The sequence below is a fragment of the Delphinapterus leucas genome, chromosome 14, assembly GCF_059928025.1.
Source record: "Delphinapterus leucas isolate spDelLeu-1000000601 "Yukka" chromosome 14, BTC_Dleu_Yukka2, whole genome shotgun sequence".
Taxonomy (NCBI): Eukaryota; Metazoa; Chordata; class Mammalia; order Artiodactyla; family Monodontidae; genus Delphinapterus; species Delphinapterus leucas.
Genome location: NC_143142.1, coordinates 14,887,217 through 14,901,590, shown reverse-complemented (window position 1 = coordinate 14,901,590; position 14,374 = coordinate 14,887,217). Strand labels below are relative to the sequence as shown.

At 56.4% G+C, this 14,374-nt stretch overlaps 2 protein-coding genes across 4 annotated transcripts in view; one reads left to right on the top strand and one right to left on the bottom strand.

The window, feature by feature from the left end:
• The window catches only part of PLBD2 (phospholipase B domain containing 2), a 29,744-nt gene extending 24,721 nt beyond the window's left edge, over positions 1-5,023 (top strand). The window contains exons 6-11 of one of the 3 annotated variants that reach the window (XM_022550733.3): positions 61-221; positions 794-912; positions 1,170-1,241; positions 1,905-2,060; positions 2,658-2,820; positions 2,924-5,023. In XM_022550733.3, coding sequence (XP_022406441.1) covers positions 61-221; positions 794-912; positions 1,170-1,241; positions 1,905-2,060; positions 2,658-2,820; positions 2,924-3,091 — 839 coding nt within the window. In that variant the 3' untranslated portion in view covers positions 3,092-5,023. The remainder of the gene's footprint in view (positions 1-60; positions 222-793; positions 913-1,169; positions 1,242-1,904; positions 2,061-2,657; positions 2,821-2,923) is intronic. The other 2 variants (XM_022550732.2, XM_022550731.3) reach the window with 2 other exon arrangements.
• Positions 5,024-7,176: 2,153 nt separating this feature from the next.
• SDS (serine dehydratase) lies at positions 7,177-11,072 on the bottom strand. The gene is given in 8 exon segments (XM_089894519.1): positions 7,177-7,428; positions 7,430-7,490; positions 8,134-8,262; positions 9,068-9,295; positions 10,055-10,146; positions 10,245-10,384; positions 10,581-10,620; positions 10,917-11,072. Coding segments are annotated over 8 exon segments (1,068 nt in total). The 5' UTR covers positions 11,070-11,072; the 3' UTR covers positions 7,177-7,203.
• Positions 11,073-14,374: the final 3,302 nt, after the last annotated feature.

Sequence of the window (14,374 nt, the reverse complement as noted above, 5' to 3'; positions counted from 1 at the left end):
CATGCCCCGGTTGTGAGTTAGGGGGCCCTTTCGTGCAGCGCCCCCTCGGCTCTCCCACAGGTGACCCTGGAGACCACCATCGGCAACCGGAACTCGGCCCTGTGGAAGTACGTGCAACCCGAGGGCTGTGTGCTGGAGTGGATGCGAAATGTTGTGGCCAATCGCCTGGCCTTGGACGGGGACTCCTGGGCCGATATCTTCAAGAGGTTCAACAGTGGCACGTGAGTGGGCTTCTGGAACTGCGGCCGTCCCACCCAATCTCCCCGCTAATGCTCAGACCCTGGGAGACCTGATGTGGCACCAGGGCCACACACCCCACACCCTCTGCTGAGTCCTCTCCTTGTTTTATACGTGGGGAAACAGGCACGGGGAAGGAAAGGATTTGCCCCCCTCTTGCAGGCTTCTCCACCCAGGGAAAGGCTCCCAGAGGAAGGACAGGAAGACACTTGGAACTTGAGAGCTCTGCGGACAGTGGAGAGGGCCGTCCGAGGAGATGGACGTGGGTGGATGGGGGCCCCATGAGCCAGAGACGCGGGAACTGGATAGGGCAGGGTCTTAGAACATTGCACAGAATTGACCTTTGTTCCAGTAAGCACTAGGGAGCCGTAGACTCCTCTGGAGCAGGTAAGCAGCATGATGAGAGACAAGTCTGAGGACACCTGGTCAAGCTAAAGTGTCCGGGTGACGGTCGGATGGCCGGACGCGCCCAGACCACCCCGGCCCCATGATTCCTGACTGTGTGTGGCCCTGGGGGCAGGGGGAGGCCGGGGCAGTGACCCCAGGGTCTGTTCAGCCCTCCTTCCTTGGGCACGGCAGGTACAACAACCAGTGGATGATCGTGGACTACAAGGCATTTGTCCCCGGCGGGCCCAGCCCTGGGAGAAGGGTGCTTACCATCCTGGAGCAGATCCCGTGAGTACCCGGAAAGGGGCAGGGCGTTCCAGCAGAGGGAACTGCCAAGGCAGAGGCCTGGAGGCAGCTGAATCGTGTGTGGGAGGGGAAACCTCAGGAAGACAATACTGGAGAAGAAGGCAGCCCCTGATTGCTAAAGATTGGGGACATAATCTAGCTCCAGGCAATGGGGAGCCAGCGAGGGTCCTTGAGCAGGGCAGCACCCACAGGAGCCCCCTTTCTCACCACTCCTGCCTCGTGTCCCTTCCTGGTCGCAGGGGCATGGTGGTGGTGGCTGACAGGACCTCGGAACTCTACCAGAAGACCTACTGGGCCAGCTACAATATCCCGTATGTCCCCCCTTCCTGGTATTCCCCACCCTTTGCTCAGCTCTCCGTGCTGGGGGGGGGGGTGCTTCCCAGGTGATTCTTTAACTCCACAAAGAAACCCACCCTTCCCCCTTTTTCTCCAGGAAAGCCCTGATGGTTTTAGGGTACAGTTGTGAGGCCGGCATCCGTTCGGCCTCCCAGTCTGCACCCACCCACCGCAGGGTGGTAGGGGGCGGCCTGGCTCAGGTGCCGACCCCTGCTGTGGCTCTCCAGCTGGAGCTGCTTTAACTGGGCTGCACAGCCAGCACCTCTTGACCCTCACTGTGCTTTACCTGGGTTATCCCCTTTGATCCGTACAGCCACCGTGCGTGGTAGCCACTGCTCCTATTCCCATTTCACAGATGATGAAACTGAGGCCTTGAGAAAGTACCTAACTCTCCCAAGGTTCCATAGGTGGCCAACAGTGAAGTCAGGATTTGAACCCGTGCCTCTTGGACCCCAGAGCCCTAGCTTGGCCACCACCAAGCCACCCCACAGCACAAACACAAGACGTGATTATTGCTATCCCGACTGTTGTGGTTGTTGGTGTTAATGTCGTGGCACGACCACCCCCTTCACCTCCCTGGCCACGGTCACGGCCGGGTGAAGTCAGTGGAGGTCGTGAGTGACCATCCTCGTTCCCAGCAGGTCCTTTGAGTCTGTGTTCAACGCCAGTGGGCTTCCGGCCCTGGTGGCCCACTTTGGGGACTGGTTCTCCTATGACGGGAGCCCCCGGGCCCAGATCTTCCGGCGGAACCAGTCGCTGGTACACGACCTGAATTCCATGATCCGGCTTATGAGGTACGCGGGGGACCATGAGCCCAGAGTCACGTGGTGGGGCTTTGTTGTAACTCGTTTCAAGCTCCCAACAAGTCCGGGGAGGCGGCAGGGGTGGGGTGCAACTGTGTAGCAGCCAAGACAGCAGAACCGAGGCAGCGCTCAGCTGAGCCCTGTTGCTGCCCTCATGTCGTGGGTGAGGATGAGGGACAGCCGTGGAGTGACCGCCCTGTGCCGGGCTCCGTGCTTGGGACTGGGAAACGGGCACAGAACGTGTCCCCACTGTCCTCGGGGAGCAGAAATCCCTCCCGTACTCACACTGATGTGGACGTGTAATGAGGACCGTCTGAGCTCCAGGAAATGCTATGAAGGGACAAAACGGGGTCTCTAGCCTGGCCCGGGATGGGGGCCCAGAGGGATTCCCGGAGGGGGAGATGGCAGAGCCGAGGCTGAGTGATACCTGTGGAGTGACCAGCTGAAGGGGGAGGTGGTGGCTGAAGCCCAGGCGGCGGGAGGAAGCCGGGCACATGGAAAGCAGGCAGCTGGGTTAGGGGCTGCCGCTAGCAGTCTGGCCTCCCCCGCTCCCCGCACGACTGAGGTTTCCTCTCTTTCCGCATCCAGGTACAACGACTTCCTGCATGACCCCCTGTCATTGTGCAAAGCTTGCAACCCCAAGCCCAACGGGGAGAATGCCGTCTCGGCCCGCTCTGACCTCAACCCAGCCAATGGCTCCTACCCCTTCCAGGCCCTGCACCAGCGCTCCCATGGGGGCATCGACGTGAAGGTGCCAGGCCTGGGGCTGTGGATGGGGTCAAAGTTGGGGAGAGGAGCAGCAGAGCCTCCCAGGTTGGGACAACTCAACGACCTGCCCTCCCCTCTACCCCCAGGTGACCAGCACGGCACTGGCCAAGGCCTTTCGTCTCCTGGCGGCCAGCGGCCCCACGTGGGACCAGCTGCCCCCGTTCCAGTGGAGCAGCTCGCCCTTCAGCAGCCTGCTGCACATGGGCCAGCCCGACCTCTGGAAGTTCTCACCCATCGAGGTCTGGTGGGACTGAGGCTCCATCTCTACTCTGCTGACCCCAGCGGGGCCACCCGACTGGCTGCCACCCTGCCCTCCTGCTTGGCCCCCCGCCCCGGTCCCCGTGTGAGCGTTGCCACTGTGCCCAGGTTGGGGACCTGGGTCGGCCAGGTTCACTCTCGTCTGGGTGGCCTCCTGGGTGGGGAATGGAACCCGATGGGACCCAGGACTGACTGTGTCCCCCTAAGTGGGTGATGCCATCCCTGTCTCCCTCTGCCTCTCTGCGTCTCTCTCTCTCTCCCCCTGCTTTTCTCTCTCTTCCAGCCTTGGGCCCCCTCCTCATGCCGCCCCTTCCTGAGGGCGGGAGCCGGATCCTGGGGCCAGGTTCCGGGGCCCCTAGTGGGGCCGGCAGGAGAGGCCTGTTCCAGTGCCTGCTTCCCAGTGCTGTTTCTGCCGGCGGCTCTGGAGCTCCAGCCCCTGAGACCCGGGTGTTGCCTCCGGTTGGCATCTCTCCTCCCAGCTCCCGATCCCATCCCCACTCTGCTCCGTCCTGGAAGTAGCTCCCCTGTTTCTCCTCCTGGACAGCCCCCTTGAGGACAGGAACTTGAAACCAAACAAGAACCAAAGTTTCTGGCCACTTGTGGCTGGAAAGACCCGAGTGTCCTTCTCTCTCTGGGGGCAGGCAGGAGTGTCAGCCCCCTGCTCCAGCCTCGGCCCGTGCCCCCCCAAACCCAGGCCTGCCCCTGGCCTCAGGGCATTGCCCACAGGTCCCCTGCTACGGGAGCCCTATCGCAGGCTGTGCCGCCATTAAAAAGAGAGGCCATGGCCCCCGTGCTGTGCTTCTTGGGGCAGTGGGGCAGGCTGGGTCGGCGCCCTCTCTCTTCTCAGGTTTGGGTTCTGACCATTCACCTATGCATCCTCCTGTCCATCCTTCTGTCTGTCCATCTATACCTTCATTCACCTGCCAACCCACCCACCCCTTGTCCATCTGCACAGTCATGCATCCATCCATCCTTCCATTTTCCAATCTTCCATTCGTCCGTCCGTCCATCCAGATACTGACCCATCTACCCATTCATCCATCCATCCATATCTTTCCAACCATCCGTCTATCCATATGTTTATTGAACACCTACTTTGTTCTGTGTCCTGTTCTAGGGCTCTGTTAACCACCAAGACCTTCCCAAATCCTACTGGGTGGGGTGGGGACAGATCAACACAACACAGAGTCCCTCCCCACCTGATCTTACCCAAAGCCTACAGTGGAGACTCGCATAATGCGATGTGCTTAGGGAGAGGAGAGCACACAACCCGGGAGTCTGAGGCCTGGGTTCGAATCCTGTCTCCACCTCCCACTAGTTATGGGACTTAATCTCTCTGAGCCTCAGTTACCTCATCTGTAAAATAGGTATAACCATGTGAGCAGCATTTCCCCGCGCGTGTGTGTGCACGTTTGGTGGGAGGAGGGTGAGGATTTGCCGCAAAGGTGGCTTTGACGTAGCCCACACGGGGCCTCACACACGCAACATTCATGCATTAGCAAGAATTTATAGAATGCTTAGAACATTCCAGGCACTGTTATGAGGTCCTGGGGATACCTCAGAACAACAGGTATCTCCCCCGCAAAAAAAAATCCCTGCTCTTGTGACATTTACATTGGGGAGGTAGATAGTGAAAATAGACATACAGCGTGTAAGATGCTGGTAGATGCTCTGGAGAAACTAAAGCACAGTTCAGGGCTGGGGATGGATTTGCTTTTTTTTTTTTTTTTTTGGCCTTGCTGTGTGGCTTGTGGGATCTTCGTTCCCTGACCAGGGATCTAACCTGTGCCCCCTGCAGTGGAAGCATGGAGCCCTAACCACTGGACCACCAGGGAAGTTTGCTGTTTCTCACCATAGCTTTACAATTCTTGTTATCTGGGAATTGACAACTTGTGGTTCTAAAAATTAATTTTTCTGCCGGTACATTTCCCAGCTCCCTTAAGAGTGTTGTCTTTCCCAGGTCTCTTGAGCTCACAACAGCCCTGTTAGGTGGGGTAGGCCGGGATGTTCACATGTGGTTAAAAGGTGAAGATGCAGACTTGGAGAAGGGAAGTGACGTGCCTGAAATCTCAAGTCTTGGGCCCTTCAGAACTAGGACGGGGGCCCAGGTCTGCAGACTCTCCCACGGGACACAGCTCTCCCTGCCCACCTCCTTGTGATGGCGCAGACCCCAGCAGGACAAAGGTCACCACCCCCCACCACCGTGCGCTGGCCACTGGATCTTCCCAACCACTCTTGAGGCTGAGGCTTTTATGAGACCCATTTGGCAGATACAATCAGAGGCTCAGGCTGGTGGAACTCAAACAGGGCCACTCTGTAGGAAGGGGCAACTCTTGTCTATTCCCTAGAATGATTCTGGTCCCTCTTGCGGCTTTTCAGGAGTTAAGGGAGGGGTGAAGCTAAGGTGGCTGAACAGAGAATGGGGGGTCATGCAGATGGTCCCCCACTGGAGCTTCAGCTGATCCAGTAAAGGCAGGACCCACCTTTGCAGGGGCAGCCTGAAAGGCAGTTTCCCTCAGCACCGTTGCCCTGGGAGTTTCCCACAATCCTCAGCTTCAAGATGGCAGCCGCAGGCTCATCTGTGACTTCTGCCCTCCCCTGCAGGACAAGGGTCTGGCCAGCTGGTCGGCCCTGGCCCACAGCGGCTCCTCCTTTAGTGGGCAGAGATGTCTGCCTCCCTTCTTTGGGGATTTTGTGCCTGATTCAGGCGGGACAGTGGAAGCTGGAGACTCCTGGGGCTGATGATTTCCCATCCCTGCCTGCCCTTTCCTGCTGTCCTCTCTCCTGGGTTTTTAAAGTACATGTGCTGTCCCTCCTGGCTGGAAATCATGTAGGCCTGTCGCTGGGATGGGTTTTCCCTGAAATTTCACAGCACCTGCTCCTTGTCAAGGCAGGTGGGGGACTGCAAGCCCATGTGGATCTGTGTGGTATCCCAAAGGGTTAGGTTGGTTCTCAAACTTCACTTTGAACTTGGGGATCCACTAGTGTCCCAGGGGCTGCTATAGGTAGTGCAGGGGTGTTCCTGAGTGGCTATGCGGGACTCCAGGACCTCCAGGCAGCCCCGGCAGTTCCTCTTCTGTCCGTTTATAGGCTGGCTTCAGTAATGTGCTGTCCTTGGAAGAGAGGGTTTGTGTTTGAGAGGGTTTGCTTGACGTTGACCAGAGATGGGTGTCCAGTGTCAGTTTACAAACCCCCACGAATGGGGGGCTCACTACTCCGCTCCCAGTGGTTCTGTGATAAAATCATTCTGTTATCAGGAAGGACTTCTGAACAGAGTGAGGTTGGACTCTTCTGCCTCCACTGGAGGCCCGCATCCCATCCCAAACCCCTCGTGTTCAGCACAGCTCCCCCTCACCTGCTCCCTGCCGTGCAGGGATGCCCCCTCCCGGCACACAAGCCCAGCGGGAGTTGGGATCCTGGCCTCCAAGTGGGAGCCCGGGGTTCCCAGGGGTGGGGGAGGGGTGGAGGATGTAATGGTGCTCAGTGTTGAGAGCTGGGGGTGACAGCAGGCACGGTGGGGTGGGAGGGAGGGAGGGAGGAAGACAGCCATGTTGGAAAAACTCAAAGGAGCTTCATTTCAATAAATAATGCTTTTCTTCTTCAATGAAAGTTTGCACATTAGAAAAGTGAGTAAGGATGGACTTTGGGCTTTCTGGGAGGAGAGACAAGATGGTTCTTCCACCCTGGACTGTGGCCCTGTCCACCTTCCCAGGGAGAAGTTACCACACCTGCAGGAGATGATGCTGGGGCATCTGTGCATCAGGGGACATCTCATCTTGAGGAGGCCCCGCTGCTGTGGTTCCTGTCCCTCCTGCCCACCCTCCTCTGGGTACCTGGTCTATTCCATGTGGGCAGTTGTCACCCTAGCAGGGGTGGGTAAGAGCGGGGGCGGGGAGAAACCACAGAGCAGTCACACAGATACCAAAGAGTTCAGTTCACAGCCTTGCTAGCTGCTTCCCTTCCAGGCCTTCTGCACAGTGTTCTCATGAGAATGAGGTTACCGGCTGGCCCGGGCCGCAGGCTCCCAACAGACACGAGAATAATATTTCACAAGTCACTGGATAAAACTCCAGCCCTTCCAGGGGTCTCCCGGGTAGGGGAGGCGTCCTCACTGGGGCAGCCCGCTCTTCATGCCCAGCTGTTTCTTGAGCTCCGGCAGCTGGGCCAGGCTAATGTTGCTGCCCCCACAAACGATGACCACGAGGGAGGACAGCGGGGTACAGAGCTTCCCCTCTCCTTGCAGCTTCTGAACCACGTTGCTGTAGATGGCGGCCAGGGCTGCCCCACAGGCGGGCTCCACCAGGATCTTCTCCTCATCTGCCAGAGGAGGGGGATGGTGAGGGTAGAGCCAGAGTTCCGCAGGGTGCAAGGGAACAGTTGGTAAAGCATGAGCCACTGGTAAAGCATGAGCCAATCAGCTCTCAGCCCTGGGCACAGACTCTGGTCCAGGACCAACCCCACCTGCCATGATTACCCTACACTGAACTTCCAAGGTCTGAGCCAGGGCTGAGTTTCATCATCAGTGCTAACACTGAAAAAATGAGTGTAATTTTCTGAGCACCGTGTTGAGGATTCTGAGGAGTCATCTGAGCAAGAATGCCAGGGTTGATTAGCCAAACTAACTGTGAGTACAGGAGAATTAAGTGGCAGCTTAAGTGTGTGTGTGTGTGTGTGTGTGTGTGTGTGTATGTTTGTCATCCCCGTCCCAGGATGAACCCGGTAAGAGTCCAACTTAGTTACAGACCCACCTCTGAATCCAACACTGAGGCCCATAGTTTCCTTTGTTACCCTGGCTACCAGGAAACTCAGAGCCAACATTTTAAATACTTCGTTATTTTTCCTTGCTGTTATGTTATCAGACTTCTTCATTTGTCCCTTTGGTCTTTCTATTTTTACCACTGCATTGCATTAACTTCCATTAATGGGAAATTCCAGGGAGGGACGGGAGACAGAACTGTGAATGGGATCCCTTGGCACGCCAAGTGGACAGCCACTTAGGTCCTGAATCAGCAGGTCGGGTCCTGAAAGGACTTGGCACATACCCACGAACTTCTCAACAGCAGCCACAGCCTCCTGGTCCGAGACAACTTCAGAGAAAATGGGGTGTTCCTGAAACACCTTCATAGCCTGTGCTGTCACAGTGGTCACGCCCAGGGCTTTGGCAACACTGGGAGAGGCAAGGATGGAGAAGCGGGGGGGAAGAGATAGGAGAGAGGAGGGAGGCAGACCATGTGACTACCTTCTGGCCAATGAGAGGTAAATGGAAGTATCATGTCTTTAAAGGGAGGGGGCATAGCTTCTGCCCTGACTTCTTCCTGCTAGATGGAGTATGGGTGTGATAGCTGGCACTTAAGCAGCTATTTTGGGCCATAAAGTCTACACGATAAGGATTATGGAGAACAAACTCAAGGATCCTGGGCCCCTGGCTTCGTGGAGTTGCCCCTGGACTGCCTACCTCCAGATTTTTTTTATATATGAGAGGAAATAAAGTTCAATTTTGTTTAAGCCATTGTTATTTTTGGGCTCCTGTATAATGTGGCCAAACCTAATCTTAATCAAACACCATCTGTCAGAAGTTTGGGGCTGGGATAAGAACTCCCTGGGGGCAGGAGCTGTGTTTATTCACCACTGTCTCCCCAGGATCAGCCAGTGTCTTGCACATATGAGGGGCTCAGTAAATGGTTGGTAAATTAGTGAGGTGTGTAAAACCCTGCCACAGAGGAACCCAATAAATGATTAATCTTAGACTTTTCATGCAAGGAAGTGTGATGTTCATGGTACAGAGTCACACAGACTTGGGTTTGGTCCCAGCCGTACCACTCACTGGCTTTGCGACTCTGGGCAAGTGACCAAAGCCTCAGTTTCTTCACCTATAAAATGGGACTGGCATCGGGATCTGCCTCACAGCCAGCACCGAGGGGGGAGCTCCCTGACGTTCACGGAACATAGTGGCAGCACCCCTGCCTACTTACCTGGTGATCTGGGGCAGGGTGACAAGTTTGCCGGCCTTGGTGGAAGCGTGGAAGCTGTTGGCTCCGATGGTCTCCATGGTGATGATGGGCACGTCCCCCCAGCCCACCTCCACCAGCCCCTGGGCCACTCCGCACAACAGCCCTCCACCCCCCACCGCCAGCACGATGGCCCCCGGCTTTGTGCTCATCGTCTCCTTCAGCTCCTTCACGATAGAAGAGTGGCCTTCCCTGGAGGAGGTGGGTGGGGGGGGGGCAGGTCAGGGCTGGGCTTCCTGGAGACCCCAGGCAGCCCTGAAGATGCCACTTACCCTCTGTATTTGCCCTCATCCCAGGCGGCTAATGGGCCTCGGGGCTGGTCACCTCGTCCCCGACTCCGCCCTGATTTCCAGCTGGTAGAATCTGCACCTCTACCTGAGGGCTTTCTCTGACCACTGGAGCACTATGACTGTGGCGGCTGGCAGTGCCAGGAGACGAAACCCCCTGAGAGCAGCCCTCAACCAACTATGGGAATTCAGAATTACGGGAGTTGATGCACAGATGCCCCAGCACCATCTTCTGCGGGTGTGGTAACTCTGGTTCCTGTTCCACACTGGCTTCCGGGGCCCCCGAGGGACTGAGCGCCAGCTGCCCACAGTGGTCACTGGCCCATCAGTGCCCTTTATTGGCTTCCCTCCTCACTCCTCTAATGAGTCACCTCCCAAGTCAACTGCTTTCCCTGAAATCTTTGTCTCGGGGTGTGATTCTGGGGGACCCGATCGCACACACCTGTGTACCTGAGCCCATGTGTTTGCTCACGGTCAAGGAGAATGGGCATTGGTGCACGTGTGTGTGGGCACCAGCTGCCATGCCTGTGTGTGTGCTTCTACATGATGATGTGCACACACGTGTACACCGCTGTGTGTGATGGTGTGCATCATGGCAGGTGTCTACTCAGTGGGGTGGTGGGGTGGTCACTACCCACCCCGGGTGACCCTGGGCTCCACGTACCAGATGAGGGGGTCATCGAAGGGAGGGACGTAGATCCAGCCTGAGTTGTTTTTCGTCAGGGCCTTGGCCACCTTGACAGCCTCATCCAATGTCTGCAAGATCACAGAGGAGGTGGGAGGGGTGAGGGGCTGGGGGACCTGGCCCTGCTACCAGGTGCCCTCCGTGGCCCCTGCCCCAGGTTGGCACTCACCTCACCCACCACCTTGACCATGGCGCCCTCATTCTTGAGCCGCTGGATGGTGAGGGCAGGCGTGGTGCTGGGCACGACGATCGTGGCGGGAATGCCCAGCTTCCTGGCTGCGTAGGCAGCTGCCATGCCTGCGTTGCCTGCTGCCAGGGGTGGGGGGTGGAAAGTGTTAGTGGGACTCCCTGACCTCCAGGCTCTGAACCCTCCCTGGGTGACTGCTGGCCTCCAGCTGGAATTCTAAATTGGGACTTCTGCAGATGTTTGCAGGGCCCAGAGAGGTGGAGCCCCTGGCCCCAGGACACACAGCAGAGGACAGGAGGAGGCATGCAGGCCACTTACCCGAGGAACAGACAAAGTGTTCACAGCCTCGCTCAGCCCACTGTAGAGACAAAGAGGGAGGGGATCAGGCCGTACATCTTCCCTCCCCAAAGAGACTGGCTCAGGGAAGGGTGAGGGAGAGTCAGGCCACTGATGGCTCTGGGATCAGTCCACAAGGGGACCCTCTGGACTGGCACCCCTTAACCAGAGGAGGCGTTAATGTTGGGTGCTCAGGCATTGCGGGGAAGTTGCAGGGCCTAGCCTGTAGCTCCTAGGATTTCACACGGCACTGGCCCTGGCCTGTCCAGAAAGAGGACCTGCTGCACTCTCCCGGATGATGCAGAGCCCGTGCTGTACCGTCTTGCAGAGGTGTCCGATGCCCCGGATTTTGAAGGAGCCGGAGGGCTGGGCACTGTCTATCTTGAGATAGACGGTGGTGCCAGCCACTTTGGACAGGGTCATGCTGTCACGGACGGGGGTCTTCACGTGCAGGGGTTCGCCTGACGTCATTGCTGGGAGAAAGGAAGGAAACCCAGAGGGTCAGGGGAGCTGGGCCTGGTGGCAGCTGCCATTCAGTAGGCAGTGCGGCTGGGAGGGACCCTGTCCCTAACTTCCCAGGAGGCCAAGGACAAGGCCCAGATTATAGCAACCTGGAGAGCTGAGCTCAAATCTCAACTCGGCCACCTACTTGACATGGGACAAGGAATCTCCCTTCAGCCTCAGCTGCCTCATCTGTAAAATGGGCATAAGGGTCATCTGCCCCCCCACCTTGCCCACCCCAAGACACACATATGCTATGCTGGGAAGCTACGAACATCAGAAATAACATCCAGGGAATTCCCTGGCGGTCCAGGGGTTAGTACGCCTCGCTCTCATTGTCGAGGGCGTGGGTTCGATCCCTGGTCAGGGAACTAAGATCCCACAAGCTGCCTGGTGCAGCGAAAAAGAAAAAAAGAAAGAAAGAAAGAAAGAACATACAGACTTTGTAACTTTTGAAGAGTATGAGGTGGAAATAGATTTGCAGGTGCTGATTCAGAATGAGCCACAGGATGGCTACGTGGCTGAGGCAGGGGCGGGATATCAGGTCTAGTCTGTGCAGGGACACACGCACACACACACAATCCACATGCTCCTGTGTGCACAGAACATCTCAGCAAACACACAAGGAACCAATCAGGGTGGGCACCTCTGAGGAGAACTGGCACTCGGCATCCCCTTATGTACAATTTGAATGTTTTGCCATGTGCATATATATTACTTATTTAAATATGCATTTTAATTTTATTTTATTTTAAAAACTATTTATTTATTTATGGCTGCATTGGGTCTTCGTTGCTGTGTGTGGGCTTTTTCTAGTTGCGGCGAGCCAGGGCTACTCTTCATTGCGGCGCGCGGGGCTTCTCGTTGTAGTGGCTTCTCTTGTGGAGCACGGGCTCTAGGGCACGTGGGCTTCAGTAGTTGTGGCTCGCGGGCTCTAGAGCGCAGGCTCAGTAGTTGTGGCGCACGGGCTTAGCTGCTCCGCAGCATGTCGGGTCTTCCCAGACGAGGGATCGAACCCGTGTCCCCTGCATTGGCAGGTGGATTCTTAACCACTGCGCCACCAGGGAAGTCCAAAATATGCATTTTTCAAAAACTAACCTTCAGAAAGCCCTATACCCAGTTAGGGGAAGCTTTTTATTATTGTTATTTTTTATTTTTTAAAATTTTTATTTATTTATTTTTGCAGTACACGGGCCTCTCACTGTTGTGGCCTCTCCCATTGCGGAGCACAGGCTCCGGACGTGCAGGCTCAGCGGCCATGGCTCACGGGCCCAGCCGTTCCGTGGCATGTGGGATCTTCCTGGACCGGGGCACGAACCCATGTCCCCTGCATTGGCAGGCGGGCTCTCAACCACTGCGCCATCAGGGAAGTCCTATTGTTATTTTTTATAATAATTATTATATTATTTAATAATCACTTCTAAAGTGATTACCATGTGCCAGGCACTGTCTTAAGTTTTACAGATATTAACTCACTTAATCCTTTTAACAGTCCTAGGAGGTGTCATTATTCTCCAGTTCTGGTGAGGAAACGGACTCTGACTCTGTTTTTCAGGTTGACCACATGTGCCTCTTATGATGCGACATTGACACTTTTCTAGATGGGAGGTGGGGTGGGGTCTATGCTTCCTCCTCTTGAACTGGGTCGGAGGTGGGAGGGGCACTGTGGCTGCAGTGGAAGTGACACTATGTGACGTCCAAGCAGTGAGGTGCTGGTGAATATTTAACTATGGCTTCTCCAAAGGAAAAGAAAGTCCTGATTTCTAGTGTGTGGCTCTAGCCCAGTGTGGCTCTCAAGGCTGGTCCATGTAAGGTGACCCAGCTTCCACCTGGCTGGTAAGCTCCCTGTCCCAACCCAGATGCCATGATGGGCGCAAGCCCAGGCCGCACGCGGAGGCCACAGGTAGATGTCCCGCCCGACAGTTCCAGCTGAGATTCCAGCTGATGGCCAGACATGGGGTCTGACTTAGGGATGACTCTAGCCCAGCTACCGTCATCACACTGCAGCCCCCAAGTGAGACCCAAGTGGGAACTGCCTGGCTGAGTCCAATCAAGCCCCAGAGTCATGACAGGTAAAGAATGTCTGCTGTTGTTTTCAGTCACTCACCTTGGGGCAGTTTGTCACACAGCAATAGAGGCTGGAGTATTGACTTGCCCAAGGTCACACAACTAGGGAGTAGGGGAGGCAGGACTTTTATTTTTTATTTTTGGCCATGCCACGTGGCTTGTGGGATCTTAGTTCCCCAGCCAGGGAGTGAACCTGTGCCTTTGGCTGTGAAAGCGTGGAGTCCTAACCACTGGACCGCCAGGGAATTCCTAAGTGGGGGAGACAGGATTTGAACCAGGCAGTCTAGGCGCAGAGCCAGGCTCTCTCCAGGACACATGGGTGTGGCTCAGGGTCTCCTGTCTGCACGGATTCTGGGTGACTGAGAAACTAAGGTGGCCCAGATTCAGACCACGCCCCCTTTCCATCCTGCCTCTCCTGCTGAGTCACAGGGGAAACTGATTTCCCTAACTTGATCGGAGCCAGAATTGATCAGCGGGTGGTTGAACAGCCTATTTGCTCCTCCCCTCGCCCCCACCCCAGAAGGCCAGGCAAGGGTGGCTACCCCCTCCCATCCCCCCACTACATTTCCAGTGACTCCACTGGTCCAGCCCCTGGACCTGGGTACTCCTGGCCCAGGCATCCCCCCTCCCGGAATGGTCCAGATATGCCTGGCTTGGAAGAAAAGTGGGGGATGGCATTCTGACCACCCCAGCAGCCTTAGCACCCCCCAAATATGGGCCTCCCATGTCTGTCTGAATTAACTGACATTCAGGGCCTGGGAAGGGGGGGCCCAAACACACACCACCTCTCCCCTAGATCTGCTGAATAAAAGTCAGAGGCAGGAGGCACTCCAAACCAGGGGTATCCCCACATCTGTTTGAATTAACTTTTAGTTCCTGGAGGTTATTCCTCAAACAATGGCACTCTTGTTCTGACTGACCGGACCTTAAGGTCTTATGCAGGTCTTATGCAGGTAGCCAAGTCCTGGCCTCAGGGAGCCCTCCTGGTTGGGGTGGGGGAGGCACCCACCCCTTTCAGGTGGATTTGGAACACCCGCCCCCAACCCGTCTCCCACTGTGCCATCGGATGCCCTCAGGTGAGGGGGCAGGGCCCCTCCAGCACAGTGCCCTGTGGAAAGGGGGCATCTGTAAACTGCACTGGGCAGCCGTTCCTACCTGCTAAGGAAGGTAAGACTTCAAAAAAGGAGGCTGAGCCAGGCGCAGAGGAG